Source organism: Vicugna pacos, chromosome 12, assembly GCF_048564905.1.
Source record: "Vicugna pacos chromosome 12, VicPac4, whole genome shotgun sequence".
Classification (NCBI taxonomy): Eukaryota; Metazoa; Chordata; class Mammalia; order Artiodactyla; family Camelidae; genus Vicugna; species Vicugna pacos.
The window spans coordinates 31,490,886-31,517,085 of NC_132998.1; the positions used below are offsets into that span (position 1 = coordinate 31,490,886).

Genomic DNA, 26,200 nt, shown 5'->3' on the forward strand with positions numbered 1-26,200 from the left:
ATACGACTCAGTAAGAAAAAAATAAACAACCCAATCCAAAAATGGGCAGAAGACCTAAACAAGGAATTCTCCAAGGAAGACATACGAATGATCAAAAAGCACGTGAAAAAATGCTCACTATCACTAATTATCAGAGAAATGCAAATCAAAACTACAATGAGGTATCACCTCACACCAGTCAGAATGGCCGTCATTCAAAAATCCAAAAATGACAAATGCTGGAGAGGCTGTGGAGAAAGGGGGACCCTCCTACACTGCTGGTGGGAATGCAGGTTGGTGCAGCCACTATGGAAAACAGTGTGGAGATTCCTCAAAAGACTAGGAATAGACTTACCATATGACCCAGGAATCCCACTCCTGGGCTTGTACCCAGAAGGAAATCTACTTCAGGATGACACCTGCACTCCAATGTTCATAGCAGCACTATTTACAATAGCCAAAACATGGAAACAGCCTAAATGTCCATCAATAGGTGACTGGATAAAGAAGAGGTGGTATATTTATACAATGGAATACTACTCAGCCATAAAAACCGACAACATAACGCCATTTGCAGCAACATGGATGCTCCTAGAGAATGTCATTCTAAGTGAAGTAAGCCAGAAAGAGAAAGAAAAATACCATAAGAGATCGCTCATATGTGGAATCTAAAGACTCATGGACAGAGAATACAGACTTGTGGTTACCAGGGGGTAGAGGGTGGGAAGGGATAGACTGGGATTTCAACATTGTAGAATAGATAAACAAGATTACACTGTATAGCACAGGGAAATATACACAAAATGTTATGATAAATCACAGAGAAAAAAATGTGACAATGAGTGTGTATATGTCCATGAATGACTGAAAAATTGTGCTGAACACTGGAATTTGACACAACATTGTAAAATGATTATAAATCAATAAAAAATGTTAAAAAAAGAAGTCTCTGACTATTCAGCTTCTCTTTCTTTTGTAAAGAAAACTTTCCTTTCTCTTTTCTTTTTTCTCCCTTTATAGAAGTTTTCCATTTTTTTCTTTATTATTTTAGAGTTAAGAATTTTCACAGGATGGATTTGGTTGCATTCACTCTGATTGTTATTCTTTAGGCTTTGATAACCTTTGATAATTTCCTCTCTGTGTCTAGAAATCTTATCAGATGACCAATTTCCACTGCCACCACTGATGGAGTAACAGGGACTGAATTCATGCTCTTGCCTTAACAACTGGAAAACTAGACAAAATATATGAAACAACTTTTTTTCAGACATTGAATACTAGAATTCAGGACTATTATCCCTGAGAAAAGTGAAAGAAAGGAAGTGAGCCGTTTTGATTGGCTGCAATTTCCAGGCCACAGCGCAGGGAGGATGTAGCCAGATAGAACTCATTTGATAATCTTGCCGAGTTGAGGAGATGGAAGTCAGAGTTTGGGGAGGTATCATTCCTCAGCTTTCAGACTAACAAAAATTAAAAATTATAACTACACTTTCTGGTCACAAGACTGTGGGGAGACAGGTACCCTCATACATGCTACTGGGGATACAAATTGGTAAAACTCTTAACAAAGAAATATTGGCAACACTTTACAATAACTACATATGCACTTATCTTTGAACTGGCAATCCCACTTCTAGAAATGTACCTTGAAGATACACCTCCAACAATAACATATAAATTTGGTTACTCGTTACATCATTTACAACTGCAAAATACTGAACAACCTAAATGCCCAAATATAGGAGACTAGTTGGATAAACCAGGACACATCAACACAATGAGATATTATGCTGCTATACAAAACAAGGGGAAGATTTCTATGAGTTGACACTACTACGAGTGGTCTTCAGGATATATTGCCAATTGAAAAAGAAGCTAAGTATGAAAGGATGTATATAGTATGCTATCATTATTGTAAGAAAGAAGTGTGTAAGAAAATACACATGTTTTTCTGCAAAAGAAATGCAGGAAGGTTAAACCAGGAACTAATGAGAGTGTTACCTGTGAGGAGTGGGTGGGAATGAGTTGGAAAGAATAGGGGGAAGGGAAGGGGGTCGTGGGGGTGAGGTAGGTAGTGATACTTCTCTGAACATACCTTTTGGATAACCTCGACTCTCAGAATCATGGTAATGTTCATATGCCAAAAAATTAATCCTCAATTAACATCAACTGCGCTAAGTGTATGAATGGGAGCGGGGAGGGGGGCCGGGGAGGACACAAAATGGAACCCAGATAGTAAGAGGTAGATCTAACTATATGGCAAGTGAGTAATACAGCCACACTTGCTGCACCCCTGCAAGGCCAAATCAAGAGTCCAAATCATGCAGCAAGGAATCGCACTGTTCAAGACTCAGCTTGCCTTTTAGCCAGAGGCATAACTTTGTTCTCATGCTTTTCTATGCCTGAACACCTAGAACCCTCCGATTGTTTTACTGTTTTCCAGTTATCTGTCAGTATCCTAAGTGACATCCTTAGTTATCTGTTTTCCAGTTTTACTGTTTTCCAGTTATCTGTCAGTATCCTAAGTGACATCCTTAGTTAGCAGGAGAAGTTGTAAGTTTAGGAAAATTGTCATTATTTTGAGATTTGGCTCTTTATTTTAGAAATATCTACTATTGGGCCCAGGATCACGGCCTGCCAAGTAGGAGACAGAGAATGAAAGAGGCCGACATAGGGCTGGTGGAAAAGAAAATTCTTTTATGAAATAAAGGACACTGTGTTAGATGAAAAGATTTCACAGTCATCAGTTTCTCCACGACTTTCAAATGCTCTTCATGCTGATTACCACAGATTAATTATAGTTAGCCTTTTTAGTTTAATCAAAGTTGGAAGAGAAGGAGGCACTGGTTTTAAAGTCCTGGTGAGAAACTGAATACTTGAGTGTTTAAATGACTCACCATTGGGGACCTTAAACTCTCAGCTTATCATAATGTGTTAGGTATAATGCAGAGAAATAATCAATAATCAAGAAGTCATTTTTTTAACCTTTAAAAATATTGACCTGCTGATTTCATGTTTAGCAATTTCTCATGAGGAAATCATGAGAGGCACACAAATATTTACGTACAAAGATTGCAGCATTATTTTTCATAGCACAAAAATGGAAAGTACCTAGATGTCCACAACAAAGAAACGGCTAAAGACACTATGTTATAGCTATACCAAGATATATTATACATCCATTTAAAACGTTTTCCAAAATCATTTAATGATATGGGGAAATACTCAGAATATTAAAAAACAAAGCTATAGAAACTTTGCCTGCATTATACTACTTGCTAACAGAAAAATACTGGGTATCAAAGCTCAGAGATATTTTCATTATGTTAGAAGTTTTTTTAAAAAGCAGGATAAATATGCGCTCCATACAGCTAAAGCAAGCTATATGTATATAGATAGTTAGATTGATTGCTCTCTATATATTTAGATATTTTTGTGTATGTGTATATGTACACATACATGGGGGAAAAGCCTAGGACAATTAAGAAAGAAGAAAAATATGACTAGATGAAAACACATTGAAATGTTAACAATGGTTATCTTCAGATAGTAAGATCCGTGGACAATTATCATTTTCTTATATTTTAGGTATTTCCCAGATATTCTACATTAAACATAAGCTATTTTACTAATTCCAATTTTCCTGTTGCTCAAGCCAATAATCTTGGATCCATCTTGACCTTTTTTCTCTAAAACCCCATATCTAATTCACTAGCAAGCCTGGCAAGTTTACCTTCAAAAAAGTTCTGAATCTATTCGCTCACTTACCACCTCTCCTTATGAGGGTCCAAGTCACCTTCATCAGCTGCCTAGATTTCTGTCACATTCTCCTTTCTGGTCTTCCTGTTTCCGTACTTGCCCCCCACCCTACCCCAGTCTCTAGAAGGACCAGAAGGAGGGCTTATTAGATAAAATTACAGGGAGTAAAATAGAGTCCCATTTAGCATAACAAGCTAATGTCTAAAGAGGACCATTTCTAATGGGGAATTGCAGGATAGGCTGATAATTTCAAGGCATACTAAAAGTCTGACATTGCATATGAAGTTATGTCCCTACTCTGTCCTTAAATTACACACCCCTTCTCCCATTATCCATGCAAAACACAGTGAAAACCTCATAGCCATGGAAACCTTGAGCAGTGATGCTTTGGGTTGCTTTTGGTAAATACATTCAGATCTAGCACAGAAAAAGTAGGAGACAAGATGACAAATGAAGAGCAGAGAAGAAATGGGAATAAGAAGTGACGAACAGGAATCCTCAGAGAACTTAGATAGGGTGCTAAATTTCCCACAGTACATGTGATGGAGGCAGGAGCCACTTTATTCCCATGTGAAGAGAAAAGGGGAGCTCAAAAGTCTGGGGAACTTAGGGACTCAGGTATTTATGTTACATTAATATGTCAGGAAACAGATGGATTGGACAGATGCCATTTCCGCCTTTTTCTTAATTGGCTTCATGTGAATAGCTCATGAGCAGAGGTAGTGTCTCATTCATCTTCATTATTCCCTACACCTATCATAGGACCCACCACAAAACAGATATCAGAAAACAGCGATAAAATGAACATATTAGTGAAGTGAGAAGGAAAGAGGGAGAGAAGTGTGGGAGGGAAGAAGGCAGGGAGGAAAATGAATAAATGAATGAATGAATGAACAAACAGATAACAAGAATGTCTAGCACTTCTGAAGCATTTTCTTACCATGTGCTTTCATGTATTAGCTCATTGACTATATCAAAATTGAGTTCCCCCTGGCTTTATGTACCATGTATATTTTCATTATCAGCTTTACCAGTAATCAGATTTATGGTGCAAAGAAACTCTCTAATGAGACTGATGGGAAAAAAAAGCATATGTCCTTAATTAAAAAGAGGATATTCATCAAAGCTGCTCTTTTATATAAGTTATCCAGGTGCCGTTGGCTTATGAAAATGCGCATGAGCACCAGAGGCTAGAAACTGGGGGGATGTCCTCATTATTCCATTATATGAACAACTAGAAGTGACAGGCTAAGTCAAAGCAAAATAATTATCCTGTTAATTCAAGCCTCCGCCAAAGCGACTTGTCTTGGCAGTTGTCTAACTTCACTAATAATAAACCTAACATAGACTTGTATTTTCCCCCCAAGGTCTCTGAGTACATTCTCTTTCATGTAGTCATCTGAGTTTACGGAACACCTACTAAGTGACAGTCACCATTCTAAGTGCCAGGGTACAGCAGTTACCCAAACAAAGTCACTGCTCTCATAAAGTTCACAGTATCTCACAACTGAGACAACAGTAATCCTCACCTTACAGAAAAAGAACTTGGGGCTCAGAGAGATTAACTCTGATCATGATCAAAAAGAGAAATAATGGCACTAGATTCTGATTCTTGATACTTAGGATTTAAAATACTGTAACTTGTATAGAACAGTTGTTTTGATGAAACAGTTTATAGTATCTTGGTTTCTCCCCAGACTGTAAAATATTTTGCCACGTGTTGCACACACATCATGGAGGTTTATGAAGGTTCTTGAACCCTCCTTTCCCTTGTGGCAGTGTTGCTTAGAGGATTCAGTGGGGAGATCCGTAAGCATCCTTGATTCCTCTCTTTCTCTCAAATCCCTCAGCAAGTCATATCCAGAACCCAATCACTTCCCTCAACCTCCATCATAACCACTCTGGTCTAAGCCATCATCATCTCTTGTCTAGATAATTGAGGTAGACTCCCATCTGGTGCGGCCATCCTTCTCCCCCTTCACTTTCCTCAACGTAACAGCCAGAAGGATTCTTTTAATGTGTAAATCAGATCTTATCACTCTTCTACCCAAAATCCTCCAGACTCCACCATTTCACTAAGTAAAAGCCAACCAACATCTTTACAGCAGCCTACAAGGCCCTGCACAATCTGACCTCCCTTTACCTGATGTCACCTCCTACTGCTCTCCTCTTTCATTCTCCCCATTGTCATCACACTAACCTTTTCACTGTCTCTCACATCCACAGGGCATGTTTCCACCACAGGGCCTTTGCACTAGCTCATTTCTCTTCCTCAAACATCTCACCCCAGATATCTGCATCTTCAACTCTTTCAAGTCTTTGCTCAAGTATTACCTTCTCAGTGAAGGTTGCCCTGACCACTCTATCTGAACTTGCCACACTGTCAGACACTTCCAATTCTCCTTATCTTGTTTTATATATTTTCCTCATCATACTTATACTTATCACCTTCTTAAAAACTAGATAAATTATTTGTATATTATACTCATTTTCTTTCTTCCCCTACAAGGGCAGGAATTTTTCATCCTTTTTTAAAAAAACATATTCCAGAAAATAGAATAATGCCTAGTATACTTTAGGCACCCAGTAAAACTGCATCATCATCATTATTATTATCACCATCATCATTATTTGTGAATGTCAACAGGCAAGAACTCTGAAACCTACAGAGAAAGAGATTTTTGCCACTTGGAGACACTTGACTTCAAAGAAAGAGATCAAAGATTTTTATAGTCAAAACAGCAAGACTGGAATCCTAGCTCTGTCATTTACTTGGAACTTTGGGCAAGGTACTCATTCTCTGTGAGTCTCAGGTGTCTTGAACATAAAAGGAAAAATAATACCTATCTCACAGGATTGCACACCTGATGAAGTGATATAATATACATGCAGAAAATGTCCAGGGCAATCAGAGTACAATCAGTATAACTCCCTCAAATTAGTACTAAGTTCTATTTTACTTAGGCAGATTCCGTTTAACAGTGTGGCTTTGAAAACATTACTTCTACTTCTGGAGACTCAGTTCACACAGCTATCTAACAAAAAGATTCGTTAAGATGTTCTCTTTCACTGGCTTGGAGAGTTCCAAGGGGGCTGGTGAGAAACTTGGGCCTCACAAGACATTGCTTCATCCTTTCCCATGGGTTAGCTAATCTGCTGCTGTGCGTTACTGAGCCTTTTAAAAAGTCAACAGATAATAACAGGAGATAAATAAAACCTTTGTCACTTACTGCTGCCTCAGTTTTAAACAAGCACTGCCAAAATGAGTTGCAACAGGAACCTTTGAACAGTAGACCAGTCAAATGGTATGTGCTGATAAACGTTTGCTTAGAATGTAGCTTTTTTTTTTCCTTCCTGGAATTTCTCAGTAACTAACCAACTGCATTAACCAAGATCCTTTTAGACAGCTATTTAAGATACTTGTTCCCAAACTTCTTATCACTAGGCACCCCCTGTGTTCCCTACAACCTGTCCCATATAAATACAGGTTTCTGATGTTTTTTTCTACCAAATAAACTGATGCATCTAAGTGATAATTCCTGTATTTTTCACACTAGTCAAACTAGTGAGTATAGTCAAAGACATTAGAACTTTTGCTCAGCATGAGTTAGACATACATTCATACTGCAAAAACAAAAAAAATTTTTTTTTGATATTTTAGACAGCCTGAGCAGCCTAATTTGAATTATATTCATTCAGTCATTCTGCATATATTTAACAAACACCTATTATCTGGCAGATACAATTCTAGGTGCTGGAACTAGAGCAGCAAACACAGCAAATCAAAATATCCTGATATAGTTTGCATTTTAATGAAGACAGACAATAGCAAAACAAATAAATAAAGTATATAGACAGAGTAAGTTCTAAGAGAAACAAAGCAGGAAGGGAAATGGGACATGTAAAGTACAATGTGGGTGCAGAGGTGTTCTTTGCAGCAGTGAGATCACAACAGGTCTGACTAAGAAGGTGATACTGGAGCAAAGATCTGGAGGACGTGACAGAGTGATCTGTTGAGATTCCTGGAAGAAGAGGGGCCCTGAGGACGAAACATGTCCAGTGTGGTTGAGTGTCAACAGAAGGCCAGGGCAGCCGAGACAAAGGATGGAGCCAGGAGACACAGGTAGGAGAGCAGACTGAAGAAAGTCTTAGCATTTGTGCTCAGGATTGTCTTTTGCTCTGAGTGAGAAGGGAGCCACTGGAGCGTCCTGAGAAAAGGAATGGACTGATCTTCGACTTCAATGGTATCATCCTAACATTTGTGTGAGCCAAAGGGATGTTTCCAGTTGTATTCTTAAAATCTTAAACGTGGCTCATGAACACAGTGAAGGCAATCTTCCAAATATAGAGCGTAGGCATTATTCATAAAAACCCAAAAGTAGAAACAACCCATGTGTCCATCAACTGAAGAACAGATAAAACAAATATGGTATGTCCATGTAATGAAATATGACTCCACCATAAAAAGGTATAAAGTATTGATATATGCTACAACATGGATAAACCTTGAAAAAATTATGCTAAATGAAAGAGGTAAGTCACAAAAAGCCACATGTGATATGATTCCATGTATATGAAATGTTCACAGCAGGCAAATCCATAGAGACAGAAAATAGATCAGTGGTTGCCACGAGGTAGGGAGAGAGGAAATGAGGAATGACTGCTGATGGGCACAGGGTTCTTTTCAGAGTATTAAAAATGTTGTGGATTAGATAATGAATATACTAAAAGCCACTGGATTGTATACTTTAAAAGAGTGAGTTTTATGGTATGTGAATTATATCTCAGTTTAAAAAATAAAGGATTTAGGCTTTTACAAACTGGTGCCAGGAAAATGGCTTTTTCCCTCTGCTCTTTGCCCTGTGACTCAGGTAACACACAGCACTAAGTGAATTTAATTCTGTGAAACTGATCAATATGAATGCTCACTAGAATAATTTAACCCAGGAGAGTAAGGTCACCCTTCCTTTCTAGCTGTGACACTATTGACCCACTACCATGAGTTGTGACTTGTTTTTCTCCAAAAGCCTCTCACATCTACCCTTGATTTTATGTGCCCATCACCATAACCCTCATCCACTAGACATGGATAGATGCACCGCCAGCATGGCTGGGGTACCTACCTCTTTCCTTCCCTTGCCTCTAATTTCCAATCTGTTCCAACAGAACAATCTAAAGACATCACTTTTATCACACCTGTGCCCCACTTTATAGTTGCTCCCTTAAATGGTAAGATTATCCTATCAGAGTATATATTTTCAAAATAAAAAAAATTCATCATTTAACTATGATTTTTGTCTTGCTTCTGCCTTAGAACAGAGTTTAAATGTCAAAATGTTAGAAGACATTTTGTTGATTTATGTGGAAAAGGAATATAATATTTCAAATCAGAGCTAGTTTGGAAAATTCAGGAAGAATGGTCAATGTACCAACTGCTTATTGAATCAGGTTTACAAGCCTATTCCTGGCATTACTCATTCTGCAACACCCACTTCCTTTCCCCCTCGCTCCTCCTATGTTCACTCTGACAAGGAGACCTTCTTTCCTCCTCTTCTCTAAACTTGTTTCTCTTTAAGACCCAGCCCTGGTTCCTGCTCTTCTCGGAAGTTTTCAGGTGAGGCCAATGGCCTTCCCTTTGGCTGCTCTTTGGGATCCCTTGGCATTTCCAGTTGTCTGGAGTGCAGCCTGGGCATCACCCCACACCCTCCAGGTGGTTCTAAAGTGTAGCCAAAGTTCAGAATCATTATGGTAGACAGATTTTCATTTCTGTGTGTATATGCTCCTCCCATCAAGAGATGAAATCTGTTTTGCCTCTCCTTGAAGCTAGCCCTGGAACCAAATGAATGCGGAAGGAGTAAAATTGTGGGACATCTGAGACTTGGCCTCAAGAGTCCCCTACAGCTTCCATTCTCTCCTTCGTATAATGCTGTTCTGGATCGATCATGTAAAGAAGCCTGGTCTAGCCAACTGGAGGATGAGAGGCCATGTAGTGGAAAATCAGGGCACCAAAGGCAACAGCTAGCACCAGAGACCAGTGTGGCCATCTAGGCCATCCCAACCAAGTCAAGCACAAGATGACTGCAGTCACAAGGGTGACGCCAGGGGAGACCAGCAGAAGAACCATCTGGATGAGTCCAACCCAAATTGCTGACCCATAAAGCTGGAAGCCAATAAATAGCTTTGCATTTCAGAAACATAGAAATTTAGTGGTGGTTTGTTCTGCAGTGATAGGAAAGTAATGCAGAAATCTTTGGAGTTTTAAATAAGGAATAAAATAACATTTTTACGTTTTAAGACTAGTTTCATCCCAAATACATTAATGAATCCATCCATAAGAACTATGGTCTTCAGTCTATTTAAAAAAGATTAAAATATTACGGCTTTCACGAGGGAGAGAGTGAAGCTCACAGGGCTATGTTGGACCACTGGAGCCTTAAACCCTTCTCTTCAAAATGAAATCTTATACTAAAGCATATTAAAACCATGTGAACCCACAAACACTAGACAAAAAAGGGCCAAAAGTCAATTGACTCTTCTCCTCATTTCAGCCAAAAATAGAATAAGACATTCTGATGAAAACCAGGATCACATTTTAGACCAGAACTCATTACAAAATGTATTCCTAAGGAAGATTAAAAAGGAAGTATCTGCAAACCCTAAACCATGGAGTTTCAATTCTATGTTATGCTGAAATAATCAAGAAAGCATTATATCATTTTAAAAGAGGTGAAAGATTGAAAGATGATCTTTGAACATGCAATCTTGGGAACAACTTTAAAACAATCAGCACTTTAAAATTTAAAAAGCTATTTTGTGGGGGAAAAAAATTCTGTAATTAGCAGATGCTTGCTCTTGCTGTGCATAATTATTTGATCTGCAGAGCAATAGGATTCACTATAAATAGCCATATTTTTTAATGGTTCTTTAAGTGATAATATTTAACCAGCCTTTATGGCTATTTATTCATAGTACCTCATAGTACTTTCCATTAATTTCTCAAGGATGTTAACGTTGTCTTCCTGGGGTATTCATCATCATGCTTTATTACATATTATGGTCAAATGTTATATGGCTTGAACAGACACTATGCAAGTACTTTCAAAATGCGTTTATCTACTTCATGTCAATATGTTATGGCCACTACTAGGAACAGTGGGAAAAAATGGTAGAGGAATAAATTGGAGAAGTTCTCGCCTATCCGACCACTCCGCCACTCCAAGCCAAGCTCCCCTAGCAGGTCGACAGAAGAAATAGAGTATGCAAAAGGACCAGAAAAAAGAGAAAGGAATCCAAATGAAGAAAGGAGAGGGGAAATACGATAGAAGATAAACAAAGGAAGTTAGGTGAGGGAAGAAATAAGAAAGGGAGATGAGAGGGCCAGGTGCCTGAGTCAGAGTATCAGGCTTCCACAAAGGGCATCTCAGGCAGTGACTATACATTATTAGGTTTCCTTCAATTTAGTATCTGTAGCTCATTCTGGGCAAATCTTGGCCTTTTTTGCATTACGGACACCTTTGAGAATACAACCATAGCTATAGAAGACTACAGATAAATCTTCTCCAGGTGAACACATACAACTTACCATTTAGTTCATATTTTCTGGGGGTGTTCACGGACCCCAAAATTAGACGTCTGGAGGTCTCGCGTCAAGGCACTTGGGCAGCTACTCCCACACCAACACTCTCGGGAATAACAGTCTTGCTTCAGGATCCGACTTTAATCGTTTCTCCTTGCCTGCGATACTCTCTCCGTATTAAATTTGCGGCAAAGTTAGAGCTTCGCCAACAAAAGCGTGGCCGCGTCTCCCAGTTCTGAGGAGAGAAGCTACTTCTGACTGGAAGGTGGCTCCGCCCACCGCGCCCGCGGCCGGCGGGGAGGAAACGGAAGTGGAGCCGCGCGGCGGCCACCCTCCCACCAAGTGCCTGCGTTCTAGGAATGGGACAGCACTGGTGGCTGGAAGGTCTCTCACATACTTCAATGTCTAAGTTATTTGACTTCAACTTTACTTCAGAATCCAGACATCCTGAGTGGATACGTATACGTGAAGTGCTTAAGTTAATTCGTAGATCAGGACTCCAAAAGCGGAGGCTGCCCCGGGAGCCCTGCTCACATCACAAATCTGAACCTCCGTCAGCCTGCACTTATGGGATACATCTGTCCAGGAAACCTAACACCAACCAAACCTCCAACTCGGTTTCACGGAGCTCACCTCAGTCTAGAAAATAGAACCGGCTTGCCTTATGGGGAAATCTCCGACCTCCTAGCCAACCTGTTTCCGAGTTGCCTCATCTAACCCTTTGTAAAACTCTCTTGTCCAGAATCCATCGGATGTGTGCTTCACTGCTAGTGAACACTGAACTACCCCCAATCCATGGATTGTTTTCCCTTGAATAAAGGACACCAAACTCGTTACTAAATTGTTCTAATTTTGTCACTTGACAGGAGACAGACAGAAAGGAGGAAAGGAGGCAAGGAAAGGGAGGAAAGGTGAGAGATGAGCGATATTACCTTGTGCTACTACTGTGTTTGAAGTGCTTTCAAGCGCTGGAATTGTAATCATCTATCCACTTCAAACGTAACTTTTAAAGAAATGCATTTCAAAGCTACCCTGATATTGTTTTTCAGATGGCACAGTTTTGCATTATTTACTCTATTATTGTTGCTAATAATTTTAACTAACCAGTTACTTATTGGATGATAAATGATATAAAAATAGTAAGTCAGGTTAATTTCCCCTTGAAAATATTTCTTAGAGATGAAGTCAAGGACACAATCAAGAACTCTTGTTTATAGCAGTGAAAAATTAGAAGCTGTCTAAAACATCTAACAGCTGGTCTAGGCACATAATATGAAATAATACTATTAGGCCATTAAAAAAAATCATGTTCTCATTGGTTTGAATGTGGAGCAGTGGGGACTCTTCTTATTCATAGACGGTGGGAAAATAAAATGGCACAAGCACTATGGAAAAGTGTTCGGCAGCTTCTTACACAGTTACACATACACCTACCCTATGACCCAGCAATTCACTGCTGGAGAAATAAAAATGTATGTCCACAAAACACAAGAGTCTTTACAGCAGCTTTATTCGCAGTAGCCCTCTCCCCCTAAAACTGGAAACAATCCAGTGGCCATCAATAGGAAAATAGATAGACAAGTTTTGATATAGCCATACAATATAATATACAGGCCAATAAAAAAGGAACTAGGGATAAACACAATAGCAAAGATCAATTTTTAAAATATTCTACTGAGGGAAAGAAGTTACGATTCAAAAGAGTTGATTCTGTAAGATTCCACTTACATGAAGCTCAAAAATGCTCAAAAATAATTCACAATAATAGAAATCAGAATAGTAGTGGTATGCAGGTGTAAAGAAATCAATTGATCTGTAAACCTAAGACTTATGCCTTTTACTTTACATAAATTATAGCTATGATTACTTTAGAATCATGTTCTCAGAGAATATTTAAGATATGGGAATTTGAATAAAATAATGTGATTTACAGCAACCGGGATGGACATGGAGATTGTCATACTAAGTGAAGCAAACCAGAAAGAGAAAGAAAAATACCATATGGTATTACTTACATGTGGAATCTTTTTTTAAAATGACACAAATTAACTTCTTTACAAAACAGAAACAGATTCACAGACATAGAAAACAAACATGGTTACCAAGGAGGAAAGGAGGCAAGTGGAGGGATAAAGTGGGAGTTCAGAATTTGCAGTATACTAACTACTATACATAAAACAGATAAACAACAACGTCCTACTGTAGTCAATACCTTGTAATATAAAAAATGGAATATGCATATGAATATATGAAATGAATATGAAAAAGAATATAGATGTATAACTGAATCACTATGCTGTACACCAGAAATTAACACAACATTGTAGACTATACTTCAATTTAAAAAATAAAATAAAATAAAGACATGGGAATTTATTATATAAGGCTAATTGCAAAAAGCAGGATATAAAACTGTGTATTGCAATATGATTCTAAATTATCCAAAAATACATATGTGTAGAGAAAAGACTGGAGGCACATGTGCTGAAATGTTAAGAGTAATTAAATGTGCTATAATATTAAGGAAATTTTTATCCCCTTCAATACATTCTTCTCTATTTTGAAACCTTCTACAAGGGAGCACATGTTACAATTTTTAGAAAAAAATATTTTGGAAGTTTTCTATAACTACCCTATCTTCCACATTTCATGCTCCAATCCTGACCTGGGCCCTCATTTCTAAGTTACTACGATAGACTCCTAACTGACCTCCCAGACTCAAAATTCTGTCTAGTCTCTCGCTTCTCTGGATATTTCTTCCTTTTGAAAAAAAAAGAGTTCTATTTTTGTGTCACATATGCAATATGTTTTCTTGTCTTAGATTAAAGTTTGTTCTACTCCCCGCAATGACAGGTTTCCTCCAAGTACCTTCCTCCTTGTCTTTCGTGCTGGAAACTTTCCTGAACTCTCAGCAATCTTTGGTGTCTATTCATAAGTAAGAGGAAGACAGTAAAAAGTCCACCCGTTACTGAATACACTCCATTAGAGTTTTGTCATCACTACTACAATGAAACTGCTCTTATTGAGGTTGTCACTGACCTCCATGCTGCCAAATCCACAGGTCCATTTTCATTTTACTCAGCAGCAGCTTTGACACAGCTGATCGTGCCCTAAGCTAACTCTAACCCTTGCCCCTCCTCCAAGCCACTCTTTTTTTTTTTTTAAATTTCCCATTCCACCATAGACTTCTAATGCAACTCCAAACTCTAATCAAAGAGGGATGGCCTCAGTGTGCTATTCTGCCAATGCTCTGAGCCATTCTTTCTTCACTTGGCCACAAGATGCCATCCTTTCTGAGTTCCTCCAACCACCCCCACTGCCCACCACCTCACTTTTCCATCTCTTCTGCTGACTCCTTTTCATCTTCCTGCTATCTCTGCTGGAGCGCTCCCAAGCCTCAGTCATGTTCAAATTTTGATGATCTCATCTGGTCTCAGAGCTTTAAGTATCATCTGTGTGATGTGATGATGACTCACAAATGTACAGCTCCAGCTCTGACCTCTGCCCTGAATCCCAGCCTGTGTTCCACTGCCCATCTGATATTGCCACTCGGATATCAATAGGCAAATGAAATTCCAAAATCAAACATGTCCAAGAACCCTGATTCTTGATTCCTTCCCCCACCAATCCTGATCCTCCCCAGTCTTCCAGCTCTCAGTAAATGTTCTGTCTGTCTTCGAAATATGTCCAGAACCTGACCACTTTAAAAGACTTGGTGTTCTTTAAATATGCCAAGTGTGTTCCCACGTCAGAGCTTTTGTACTTGCTTTTTCCTATTCCTGGAACCCTTTGTCCAAACATGCTCCTGAATTGCTCCCTCACTGCCTTCAGTTCTCTGCTTAAGGTCCACTGTCCCTGAACACTCACTATAACCCCCACACTCCCTATCCCTCTTACCCTGTTTTATGTTGTCCTTAGCACTTAACCACATACACTGAATTTACTCATCGGCTTATTTTTTGTGCCTGCCCTCTAGAATGTAAACTCCATTAGAGCAGAGACTTATTTTGTTCACTTATTTTCTATCTCCATTGCCTGGACTGGAGATGGAAAATAGGTGCTCATTAATTGAAGTGCTCATTCTAGGTGGTAAATAATTTTAGAATGAATGAATGATGGAATTTCTATTCCCACTGGCAGGGCTTGGTGGGTGGCCTCCACAGGAAATGACTGGGTAGGGATCTACTTGTTTCGATGGGGAAACCCCAAATATCAATGACTGTAAGCCTTTCTCTTAGAGAGTGAGTTCCCACTCCTTACCCTATGAATCCTTCAGTCTACTGCCAAGAGAATAGGAGCCTGACCATCAACATTTTGGAAGCTTCGCTCACAAAGATGGCTGAAAGTTTTCCATGTTTCATATGCAAACTTTTAATCAATTTCCCTGTGTTTAAAGAGATCCGTTCATTCATTCATTCACTCATTTGACAAGTATTTACCAAGTAACTATTAAATGCCAGGCACTGTTCTAGGTACTTGAGATTCATCAGTGACCAAAATAGACTAAAATCTCTACCTTTTGGAACTTAGATTCAGCTGTGACAGGTGTTCTTGAATCCAGAGTTTCCTTGTCCAGAAAATAAAGCTCCTGTTTTCCACTAGGTGTGGGGAGGGCAGTTCCTTGGTTGAGCTGGTTGGGTAGAGACTCTAGAGTTAGAACTGCTCCTCACATGCCCTTTCAGTAGGGTTGCTAAATCAGGCAACTAACTTTCAACTAGTCCTTGTGTTTTCAGCCCCCTTCCTCCAACATCACTCTACCTACTCACTCTGTCCTCCCAAGGTACCTGGTCCTGGTGCCTCCAATTTTGCAGCTTCCCTGGGCACAGTAACGCAAATCATCTGTCTTCTTTTTTCATTTTGTTCTGCTGAAGTCAGTTAAGTTTGACGAATCCCCATTCAGCTTCCTAAATGTGATTTTCTCCTCCTGTCTCTTTGTCCTGGAAAGTTTATGTGCTCTTTGATTCCTTTATTATAATTTTAGAAAGTAAATATAATTACCTACATTTAACCTGCCATGTTTAACTAGCCAACCTGAACATCACCTCCAGCATAATCTTCCTTAAACACCACATCAGATTTTGAAGAATATACCCACTGAGCATCTATTCTGTGCAGGACATATACTGAGCATCTGAACAGTGTTTGTGTTTCCATACCCTGGATGCCTGGGAGAAGTACAGACCTCTGGGACTAGCCCCCCGCAAGCCACAACATAACGCGCGTGCACACACACACACACAGTAAGTACTGGGTTCAACCTTCCTATCTTACTATCTGGGTTGCCAGGGACATAGGGGAAATAGGGGCCCCTAGTTCTTATGTCTCCTTCTAGTCTAGCAGTTGGTAAGAAGAGGGATTCCACTTGTTCATCTGGTTTTTCACCTGTCCCTGTACTGGGGTCTGAACTAAACTGCCAGTTTGCTCATACCTTACTGAAATCACTGGGAAATTCTCCTGACTTAGAGAATCACCATTGTCTGGAATTACTGCAGCCAAGAGAAGAGGTAGAGAACGGATTAAAAATTAAGAATTAAGGGGGTGGAGGATATAGCTCAGTGGTAGAGCACATACTTAGCATGCACAGGGTCCTGGGTTCAATTCCCCAGTACTTCTATTTTAAAATATTAAGAATTAAGATTAATATTTAATTAAGATTAATATTTAATTGAGTTAAGATTAATATAATATTATAAATCAACTATATTTCAAATTCAAAAAAAAGAAGATTAAAATACTGCCATTAGAGTCTTGAGTTTAGGTTCTGCTCTGAAACACCATTTATTTATTAATAAATACTTGGGAATAAATAGTTAACCTTCCTCACTGAGTTGCCAAGAGAATTAAATGAGATTATGTACAGAAAGAACTTAGCATAAGGCCTGGGAAACAGTAATAAATTAAAACAAAAGGAAAATTCAGCTTCCCTGGCCCTTCAAATTGATCCATGCAGCGGTTAACGTCAGGTCGGAATCAGCCCAGAATGTTTTGTACTCTAATGAATTGATATCTTTGTGGTCTCTCCTGGAGAAGGCTCAAGTATCCCTTTCATACAGGATTTGCTCCCTACAACTTAGTTCAGATCTCCCAGAATGCCACATAGGAGAGTCACCTCATTCTGGGCACTTGGGGTTAAGAGGCTTTCAACATGCTACGTGAGAGTTCTTAAGACCCTTACCTAGGCTAGAGCTGAGTGCCAGGTGTAATTAGGGCTCTCTCAGTAATCCACGTGCTCCCCTTATTCCCCGGCCACCTCTAAAGTTAGGTTGGAACTATTTGACTAGTGTAGGTTGATAAACTGGGAGCAGAAATGACAGTGTCATTTCCATGTGAGGCAGTGAAAAGCCAGTGTGCCTCCTTCTTCTCTCCCCTACTTCCTTTTTCATGGTGATGTCATACCTTATATGCTCCAAAGAGTGAACTACAAGATGATGAGTGGAGAAAACATAAATCCTGGATACCTGAGTGGCTGTCTGGAACAAACCTCCAGTCCATCCAAACCATCCCAACCCTGGCTTGACTAGTAACACAAGAGAAAAATTAACATTTGTTGGATAAGCCACTGAGATCTGGGGTTTAATTTATTACCATACTAACTCTAGGGAAATAAATTTGTTTGAAAGAACTTAAGATAAAATTAAGAGGGACTTCAGCATCCATTAATTGCAGACTAGGTAACTCACACCATCTTCAAACTAGAAAAGACTAACAAAACTTTTTTTTATGTCTGCTCAAAAGCACTGTAGGGCCAACATTGCAGGGAAAAATTACCTGGCTACCATCTGGCCACCTGGGAGAAGATGAAAGTCCAGAGAAGTGAGCTTGACATTTGAGACTACTTTTCTTCGGGGAGCATTTGTTAATTATAACAAAACCAGTGTTTGATAGCTGAATAGCTTGATAACCTGGTATAGAGACAAAAGTTGGACACTGGTAAAAACACAATAGTGTGGGGACCAGGAAGTGCTAGGAATAAAGGTAAATTGAAACTAAGGAGCCTCCACACTGCCTGTAGCCCAGCTTGAAACCATCTGGGTGGCCCAGAATATCTCAGGTCTTTCAACTGGGTGAAAGAGATCCCAGATTGCTAATGCCTTAGGCTCCTGGAGGAAGCAAATAAAAATCCTTTCTGGAAAGAAAAAAAAATTATTGTAAGCCTAAAATCATTTCTATAAACAATTTTTCAAATACAATTTTGGATACAATCTTAAAAAAAAAACCCCAAAATAGGCAGAGACTGAGATAAGATAATGTGAACAAGAATAGCAAAACCAACAAAAAATAGATACAGAATTTCATGAACTCCAGATATTGGCACTGATCAGGCTTTAAAATAATTAGCTTCCTATACTCCAGGAAATAAAATATAGGATTGAAAGTCTCAGCAGAGAACTGAAAATATTTTTTTAAGCACAGGAGAATTCAAAAAGAACCAATAAAATTTTTAAAACTGAAAATACAATAACTGAAATTAAGAACACAATGGATGGATTTTTAACAGATTAGGCCTTGCTAAAGAGAGACATGAAGGACCTAAAAACAAGTCAGAAGAAGGTATCTAGAATAACACAGACAGAGGCAAAAGGATGAAAGTACAGAAGAGATAGAGTCCTACTCACTGTCCAGCATCTATTTAACTGGACTCCTGGAAAAAGCAAACAGAGAGAACAGAGCAAGAGCAGTATTGTAAGAATAATGGCTGAAAACATTCCAAAAATGATGTAAGACATTGAGTCCAGGCTGAAAATAAAATTACATGGACTTGGCAGGGAAGAAAGGGCTACTTTATTGAAAGGAGGGGGAGGTAATTAGGTTTATTCATCTATTGTTTAATTTAGTTTTTTTTTTCCTAATAGAGGTACTGGGGATTTAACCCAGGATCTCATATATGCTAAGCACACACTCTACCACTGAGCTATATCCCACTCCTGCAGAAGGGGGTACTTTTTAAAAAGTCAGAGATGACTCTAAGATTGCTAGCTCCAACAAAAGGGTGATGTGATTAACTGAGATAAGAAACCAGGAAGGAAGAACAGGTTGATTGGGCACAGGAGTCCGTGTGAAGCAGAAACTGTATGTTCCAATTTTTACCTGTTGAATTTGACACCCAGGCAGGAATAACAAATGTGTCATTATTTCTTGAATAATTCTTATTTTTCTTGTACATGTTCAGGAGCCTCCAAAACTTTCATTCTTTAAAAAGAACCAGTCAAACCTTCTTGTCTTAAGAATCCAGCATCCTCAGGCCTCCTTCCCTTCTTGCTGGACTCCATGGTCTGCCTAAGAGTTGATCCACAAATGGTTATTTGCAGCAAAGTGCACAATAACTTGTAAAGTACATCTGCCTAGTGTTCCAATGTAATTATCTGTTCATTGCAACCTTCACTAAACCCATCACAACAAAATAATGTGTTTTCTAGTTTTTAACACCAGGATCCAGGGCTCCATTTTTTAAAACACTATAGGGGCAAGTTATAGGCACCCCAAATGCTTTGATTTCTCAAAATGTGGAATTTCTGCATATGACACTGACTTCACATGATGGAGTAAATACAACTCTGGGCCACAATCTACCTATTAACTTACAGATTGTTACGAGTTTTTTAAAATATTTATTTGACTTCATTAACAGAAGGAAAAATAAAACACTGGCTACCATAAATTTCTCTCTCTCTTTTTTTTTTCACTTAGAAAACAGCATGACTTTCACAATAAATCTTGGGGCTAATGCATAAAAATAACATAGCATGCTTTCAACCGAAAAGCCCCGCAAAAGGTTAAAAGATGATAATGATGATGATAACTAACGTTTACTGAGCACTTTCTACACGCCAGGAGCTGTTCTAAGGAACTTACATGGATTCATTCATTAAAGAGATTTCAAGATAACAACATAAATGATATGCCAGTAACATAAAGAGTATCATTTAATGGAGAATCAGGCCATTTTTTTTTTCAAAATTATTCTTTTTATAAAATGCCCTACCATTCTGCTGGTACAATTAGGGGCCAGAAATGTATACCTGGAGAAATAAGAAAAAAAACAAAAAACAAACACTTTACAATAACAAACTACAAGTAAATCTATAATTTTTCTGCAATATTATATTTTTCTTCTGAAAGTAGAAATAAACTTTTCAAAAATAATAACAGGAAAATTATTTTATTTTTAACAACATTTTACATGCCAATTTTAAGTTTTAAAATAGTATTAAACTTTAAAACATATCTAGAGAGTATCCATGTTATTGCGTTATGCAATCAAAGATTAATTCTTCAACACTAACTATGGGTCTAGTTGCCCCAGATGTTTACATTCTAGTATTTCACTGTTCAGTTACTGCTATATTATTATTGTGATTTCCCTGATATCATTCCAAATACAGTCATTAGGAATACTTCAATTATAACTTTGTATAATTTGATCAAACTTCCTAATATCACCAGCAGAAATGGCTAAAGGCATACATTTAAAAAAAAAAGACTCAAGATAATTTTACGTAATAAACTGCACGAACTGACTTCTTAAATTACTAAATGTCTTAAAGATTTATAAGTAATTTGGGATATTACTTAACCACATTCTTTATATTACAAAGGGTTGAAATTTAATTTACTTCTTCTCAGCCATTCTGACCATCAGATTCCTGGGAATTTGCGATCTTGCTTAGCATTTTCTTTTCCTTTTTGTTTTAAACCTATTTGAAACTCTCATAAAATTTGTGATCCTTTTTATTTGAAAAACTGTGAATTCACAGGATCATTTGACTCTTTAGCTCTCTTAGGGCCCTAAGGGTCTTTGAATCCAGACCCTTATACAATGTTTGAATGTTCTCTGCCACATCAACCCAAAAGTTTTCCATCCCTCATGCCTGCCGAAATATGGTATTATCTACGCAACAACCCACTCCATTTTCAGTTTTAATTATTGCAAATATTTTCTTCAACCTAAAGTGAAACCATCTTCTCCAAAACTGCCACTTATTTTGGACTCCACCAGTCTCGGCACTGTCCCTGGCAGGATGACCTTGGGCAAGTCAGTCTCTAGTTGCTTTTGTTTCCTTAGTTATAAAATGGGGATAAGTAATGTATGTCATAGGGGTGTGGAGATTAAATGAGAATGTCATAAAGCACCTGGCACGATGCAGGGTGTTCGTAAGTGGTGGCCTCTACTAGGAACAGAAAACCCCCCTCCGTGTGGCTGCTCTCAGAGTCAGTAGTGGCTATTGTTCTGTCTCCTCCAGGGCAAATAGCCCCATTTCCTTCCATTTTTCTTTGAAAAACATAGCATTGTCTCTCTTATTCTTCTAATCATTCCTTCCTGAATAAGTTTAGTTCTTTGAGAGAAGAGTCAACTGTCAATCAAAAAAATTATTTATATCTATATATACATAATACCCACATCCATTCTGTCAACTGAGAGCAAGTTGTCACTGCGAGATAATATTTATCTTTTCCCTACTACAGATTAAATTTCCTCTCTCTGCTCCCCCACATCCAGTGTCCCTGTAGATGACCCTCTGGCAAGCCTGGCTATGGAGAAGGCAATAGGTATGGATACTATCTGGTTCTAAAGAGGGGAGAAGACAGAAGTGCCTCTCAAACATTAGGATGTATCTGAGAAGTTTCCCTCTTCGTTCTGGTAGGATGTCAGCTCTTCTGCATCAAGGGTCACTCCTCTCTGTCCTCTCCACTCCTTCCTCTGGACATCACAATTCTGGATGGTGGCTCCATATGACATCTTCTTTTTGGGACTTGCAGAAGTCTCATGGCTAAGTTCTATCTCCTCAGCTAATTCATCTTGATCGATGATTCCACACTTCTCCTCAGAGAGGTTCTCGGGGTCAGCCCACTCCTGTTTCTCCCCAGAAGCAAAGACCCCATAGAAGATCACGCCACTGTAGTGCACCAGGGCAGCTATGAGGAACACATTCTGCCATTCCTCGCGGGTCTAAACAAGGAAACACGTGACGGATTAACGTGTTAACCAAAAACAGAGATTAACAGTATGTTCCGGAGGCCCCCAGTGGGACAAAAGCACTTGTTTGCCCCAAAGACAGTCTGTGCTTCTTGGGAAGACATGTGTCAGAAGCGTGCCCAGTATCCAAATGGAATCTGAGTGTTTCAAAATGAAACTTCAGACTAAAATGAATATGCATTTTTTAATTTAGAAAAATATACTTTACAAAAAAAAACATCATGTAAAATCCTTGGGGCACCATTTCACAGCTCTTCTAAATACACAGGTGGAATTTCCATTCACATAACAAGTTAAATTAAACTCACTTTAGGAACCCACCATTTTAATTAGAGGTCTCCCTCTTGCTTGCTGTTGGATACATAACAATATGAGCCATGAAAATGCTCAGTCTTGACTGTCAATGGCTTATTTATCATTATATTTTCTGAGAAAATATACTATATCAATAAATAATGGTAATTTGTGCTTAAAGCTAGGAGCAGAAAGCATCTGAGATTTAATAATCATGTTACCAATCCTACGAATAGAGACAGAAACCATGAATCCTCAACCTATAAAATCCCCAAAGCCCGCTTTCCTTTTCTATTAAAAAAATAAAAAAAGTTATCCCACATTTCCTTCTCCAAGAAGCTGAAAGAATTTCTGAAGTCATATTTGTAATAGACAATCCAACCAAAAAAATATTTGGGTAAAATCTCCATAGTATCAAAATTTTGTATTTGCAGAAAGCAGCATCTAAAACCGTTTTAAAGACAGAGATGAAACCATGTGGCCTGTGGCTGGACTCTGGATGGATCTGGGATCCACCTCTACCATCCACCCTAGTCTAAATACACAAAGGTTCAGCAACAGCCTAGTGCCACACCCTCGTGGGTTCTACGAAAGGGTCATTAATGTCTTGTTTATTTTTGTCATAATAAGGAAGTATAATAGCACTAATATTTTCATACTGGAATGAGCAAAGCAATAGATGGAGATGGGCTATAAAGTTTAATTACTGAGAATTATAAAACAATCTTGGGTAATTTATTGATCTTAAGTTGACTGCTTCAGTTTCTTCTTGTGTCTCTCAGCTTTGTGTCTTTATGGTATTCACACCTCCCCTCCGCACATACACATACACACACACATACACCTTTCATTTCTCAGTTGAGGAAACAGAACAAAACATTAATCAGTCCTGTTGCCATCAATAAACAATAATTAAAAAAAAAAAGAAGAAGAAGAAGAAATAAACTTAAAAAAAAAAAGTTCAAATGACTCAGCCAAGTCAAGGACATACACATTTACACAGGCTGGGGTAGGGCCTTGAGAGTTTATGCAGTACTTCAGTCCTCTGAGATTGTAACCCACAGCCCCAAAGGAAACCATTACCTTGTGCTTGGTCATTGCACCCACAATGAGGGGACAGACCATTCCAGAGAGGGTTCCCACTCCGTTTGAGATACCCATGAGAATGCTGGCGTAGCGGGGAGCAATGTCCAGGTGGTTGACATTAAAACCTAGAGTGAAGCCAAAAACCTCAAAATCAGACTCAAGTACAGAATTCCAAATACATTTTGGAAAATACTTAGCTTTCCTCAACTCTCATCAATCTATACGTACTACATATAACTACTGGATACCTTTACCAAAAGGGCTGGGTTGAGGATTGTCAGGCGGTGTCGGCACAGCAAAAAAACATGCTGTTATTAATCAGCAGTGACTACCATGGGTTTTCCATGGGGAGAATTACAGCACCTGTAACTTTTCGGTTCAAAACTACAAAATAATGCCGTCTGGGGCAGTACTGAAATGCCCAAAGCCTGGATGATATTTATTCAGAGTAAACAATCACACAATCACATATAGTGTGATTACAACCAAACCCTGCCTCATAATACCCTCCCTCCTCACTCTCAGCTCACACCCAAAAGGCCCGCCCTAGCAGCCACACGGCACAAAGGGAAGGATTCTTTTTTGACAATAAAGATTTACACAAACATTGGCAAGAGCCTCTGTAATTTACAAAACACTTTCACAAACATACTTGCTTTGGAGTCTGTAAATCTGGATTTGAATCTTATTCCCACCTCTTAAACAAGTCATTTTTGGGACAATGTCTCCTCAACTCTAACTTGGGGGTAAAGTTACTACTTAACTCATAAAGATGCTGTGAGATGAGACTCGGGAAATATGGACGCAAGACCTCTTGGCAAACAGCTAAGCTCTACTGTCAGGACTACTAATACCAGCCTATCCCTGCTGTTGCCGCTGCTGCTGAGCACGTCCCTCTTTGAGGTCTTCTATCAAGAGATAACACTGCTGGGAGTGGTCAAATAATGTCACCAACACCTCACTGTTAATCTCTTTATCAGAAGAAAAGAATGAGTGGAATGAAGGAGGACATGGGAAGGCAGGGGAAGGACAAGGCCATGAAAGAGGGGGCACCAGGCACTGGGGACCAGTATTGCCCAGGAGTGCAGTTTAGAGTCAGACAGACCTCGACTCCAGCAGCTTAGCTGAGACGCAAACCTGGACAAAGGATTTAAACTTTTCGAACCTCAGCTTCATCTATAAACTGGGATAATCGTTATTATAAAATTATTGTAAGAATTAAGTTAAGTAACATATGTTAATTACATGGGTACACAGATGCTCTTTACTGTTTGTTGGTTACCCATCCATCTTTTATTTTATTTTTTAAATATATTTTTATTGAAGTATAGTCAGTTTATAATGTTGTGTCAGTTTCTGGTGGTTATCCGTCTTGTTTACCACTAGCTTTCCTGATCTGGCAAAGGGTCTGGTGGCACATAGTAGGCACTCAATAAATAACTGTTTAATTATTTATCAACTTAAGCTCTGAAATTACAGCAGGGGGTTGTAGTCTTTGTTTATTCATATTTTTGTTTCTTTTGTCTTACTTTTTAATTCTCTGTTCTGTGCAAAGAACCTGAAAATAGAATTTTTTAAAAAATGTTTTTCTAATCTGGCCCATTGGCTGGTTGGTTTTTTTTTTTTTTTCCCATCTTTAATCAGAGAATTTTGAGAAAACCTTCCTGGAATAAACATACCTTCTCTTTCAGATCAAAGGGGCAGAAAATCAGAATACAGAACAGCTGCAAGATTAATTAATCTCACTGTTGATTTGAATGCGATAAACACTTTATTAGAAAAGAACCTAAAGATAAGAAGCAATTAATATGATTGTCAAGTATTCTATTCTGTTACAAAGCCGAGGCATCTGCGTTCAGCTAAAGATAACGTGAGAAAAGTCATTTACATCTCTAGCTGCACAGTCCTGGCGTTTGGGGGGAAAATCATTGAGAAACTGAGATATGTATAGTTGTTTTTTTTTTCTGAAGTAGACACACACAAAAAGGTTGCACACAACTTGGAAGAGTCTGTCTTCTCTACACAGGACATTTTCTAAAGCAGACATCACCCATCCCTTTTATCTTTCTAATCTCACCTGTCATGGCTCTCTTGTCTATAATCAGTTCCTAAATTGAGCAAGTCTTCCCTGACATCCCTATCAACTCCTTATAAAGTTGGCAGATAGTAAATCCTGAGGAATCATTATCTCCACGACCATATTCCCTCTGATAGTCTCACTGTTGGGTCAGACAATCCTTTATTCCAATCTCAGCCACTTAATATACCTGGATGAGTTACCTGTGTCCTCACTGGTAAAGTGAACATAGCAATGCCCTTCTCATCGGGCTGCTACAGGGATAAAATGAGATTGTATCTAAAAAGTGGCTAGCATGGAGTAAGTGCTGGGAAAAAAAAAAGGCAGCTGCTGTGATTTGGGCTATTGAGGTTCTCTCCTTCAGACTGTGGCTTAATTGGCAACATGGGGACAATATGAGCCTGAATATTTCAGTTTCTCTGGGGACAAGATATGAATCTTTTTTACACCACAG

General features: G+C 38.7%; 2 protein-coding genes across 4 annotated transcripts in view; both read right to left on the bottom strand.

Moving 5' to 3' along the window:
* NR1H4 (nuclear receptor subfamily 1 group H member 4) overlaps window positions 1-11,576 on the bottom strand; it is a 102,224-nt gene extending 90,648 nt beyond the window's left edge. For both annotated transcript variants that reach the window (XM_072973175.1, XM_072973176.1), the window contains exon 1: window positions 11,321-11,576. The gene's annotated coding sequence lies outside the window, so the exon portion shown is untranslated. The remainder of the gene's footprint in view (window positions 1-11,320) is intronic.
* Window positions 11,577-20,458: 8,882 nt separating this feature from the next.
* The window catches only part of SLC17A8 (solute carrier family 17 member 8), a 44,381-nt gene continuing 38,639 nt past the window's right edge, over window positions 20,459-26,200 (bottom strand). For both annotated transcript variants that reach the window (XM_006214366.4, XM_072973181.1), the window contains exons 11-12: window positions 23,667-23,794; window positions 20,459-22,262 (exon numbers count right to left, since the gene is read on the bottom strand). In XM_006214366.4, coding sequence (XP_006214428.1) covers window positions 21,918-22,262; window positions 23,667-23,794 — 473 coding nt within the window. In that variant the 3' untranslated portion in view covers window positions 20,459-21,917. The remainder of the gene's footprint in view (window positions 22,263-23,666; window positions 23,795-26,200) is intronic.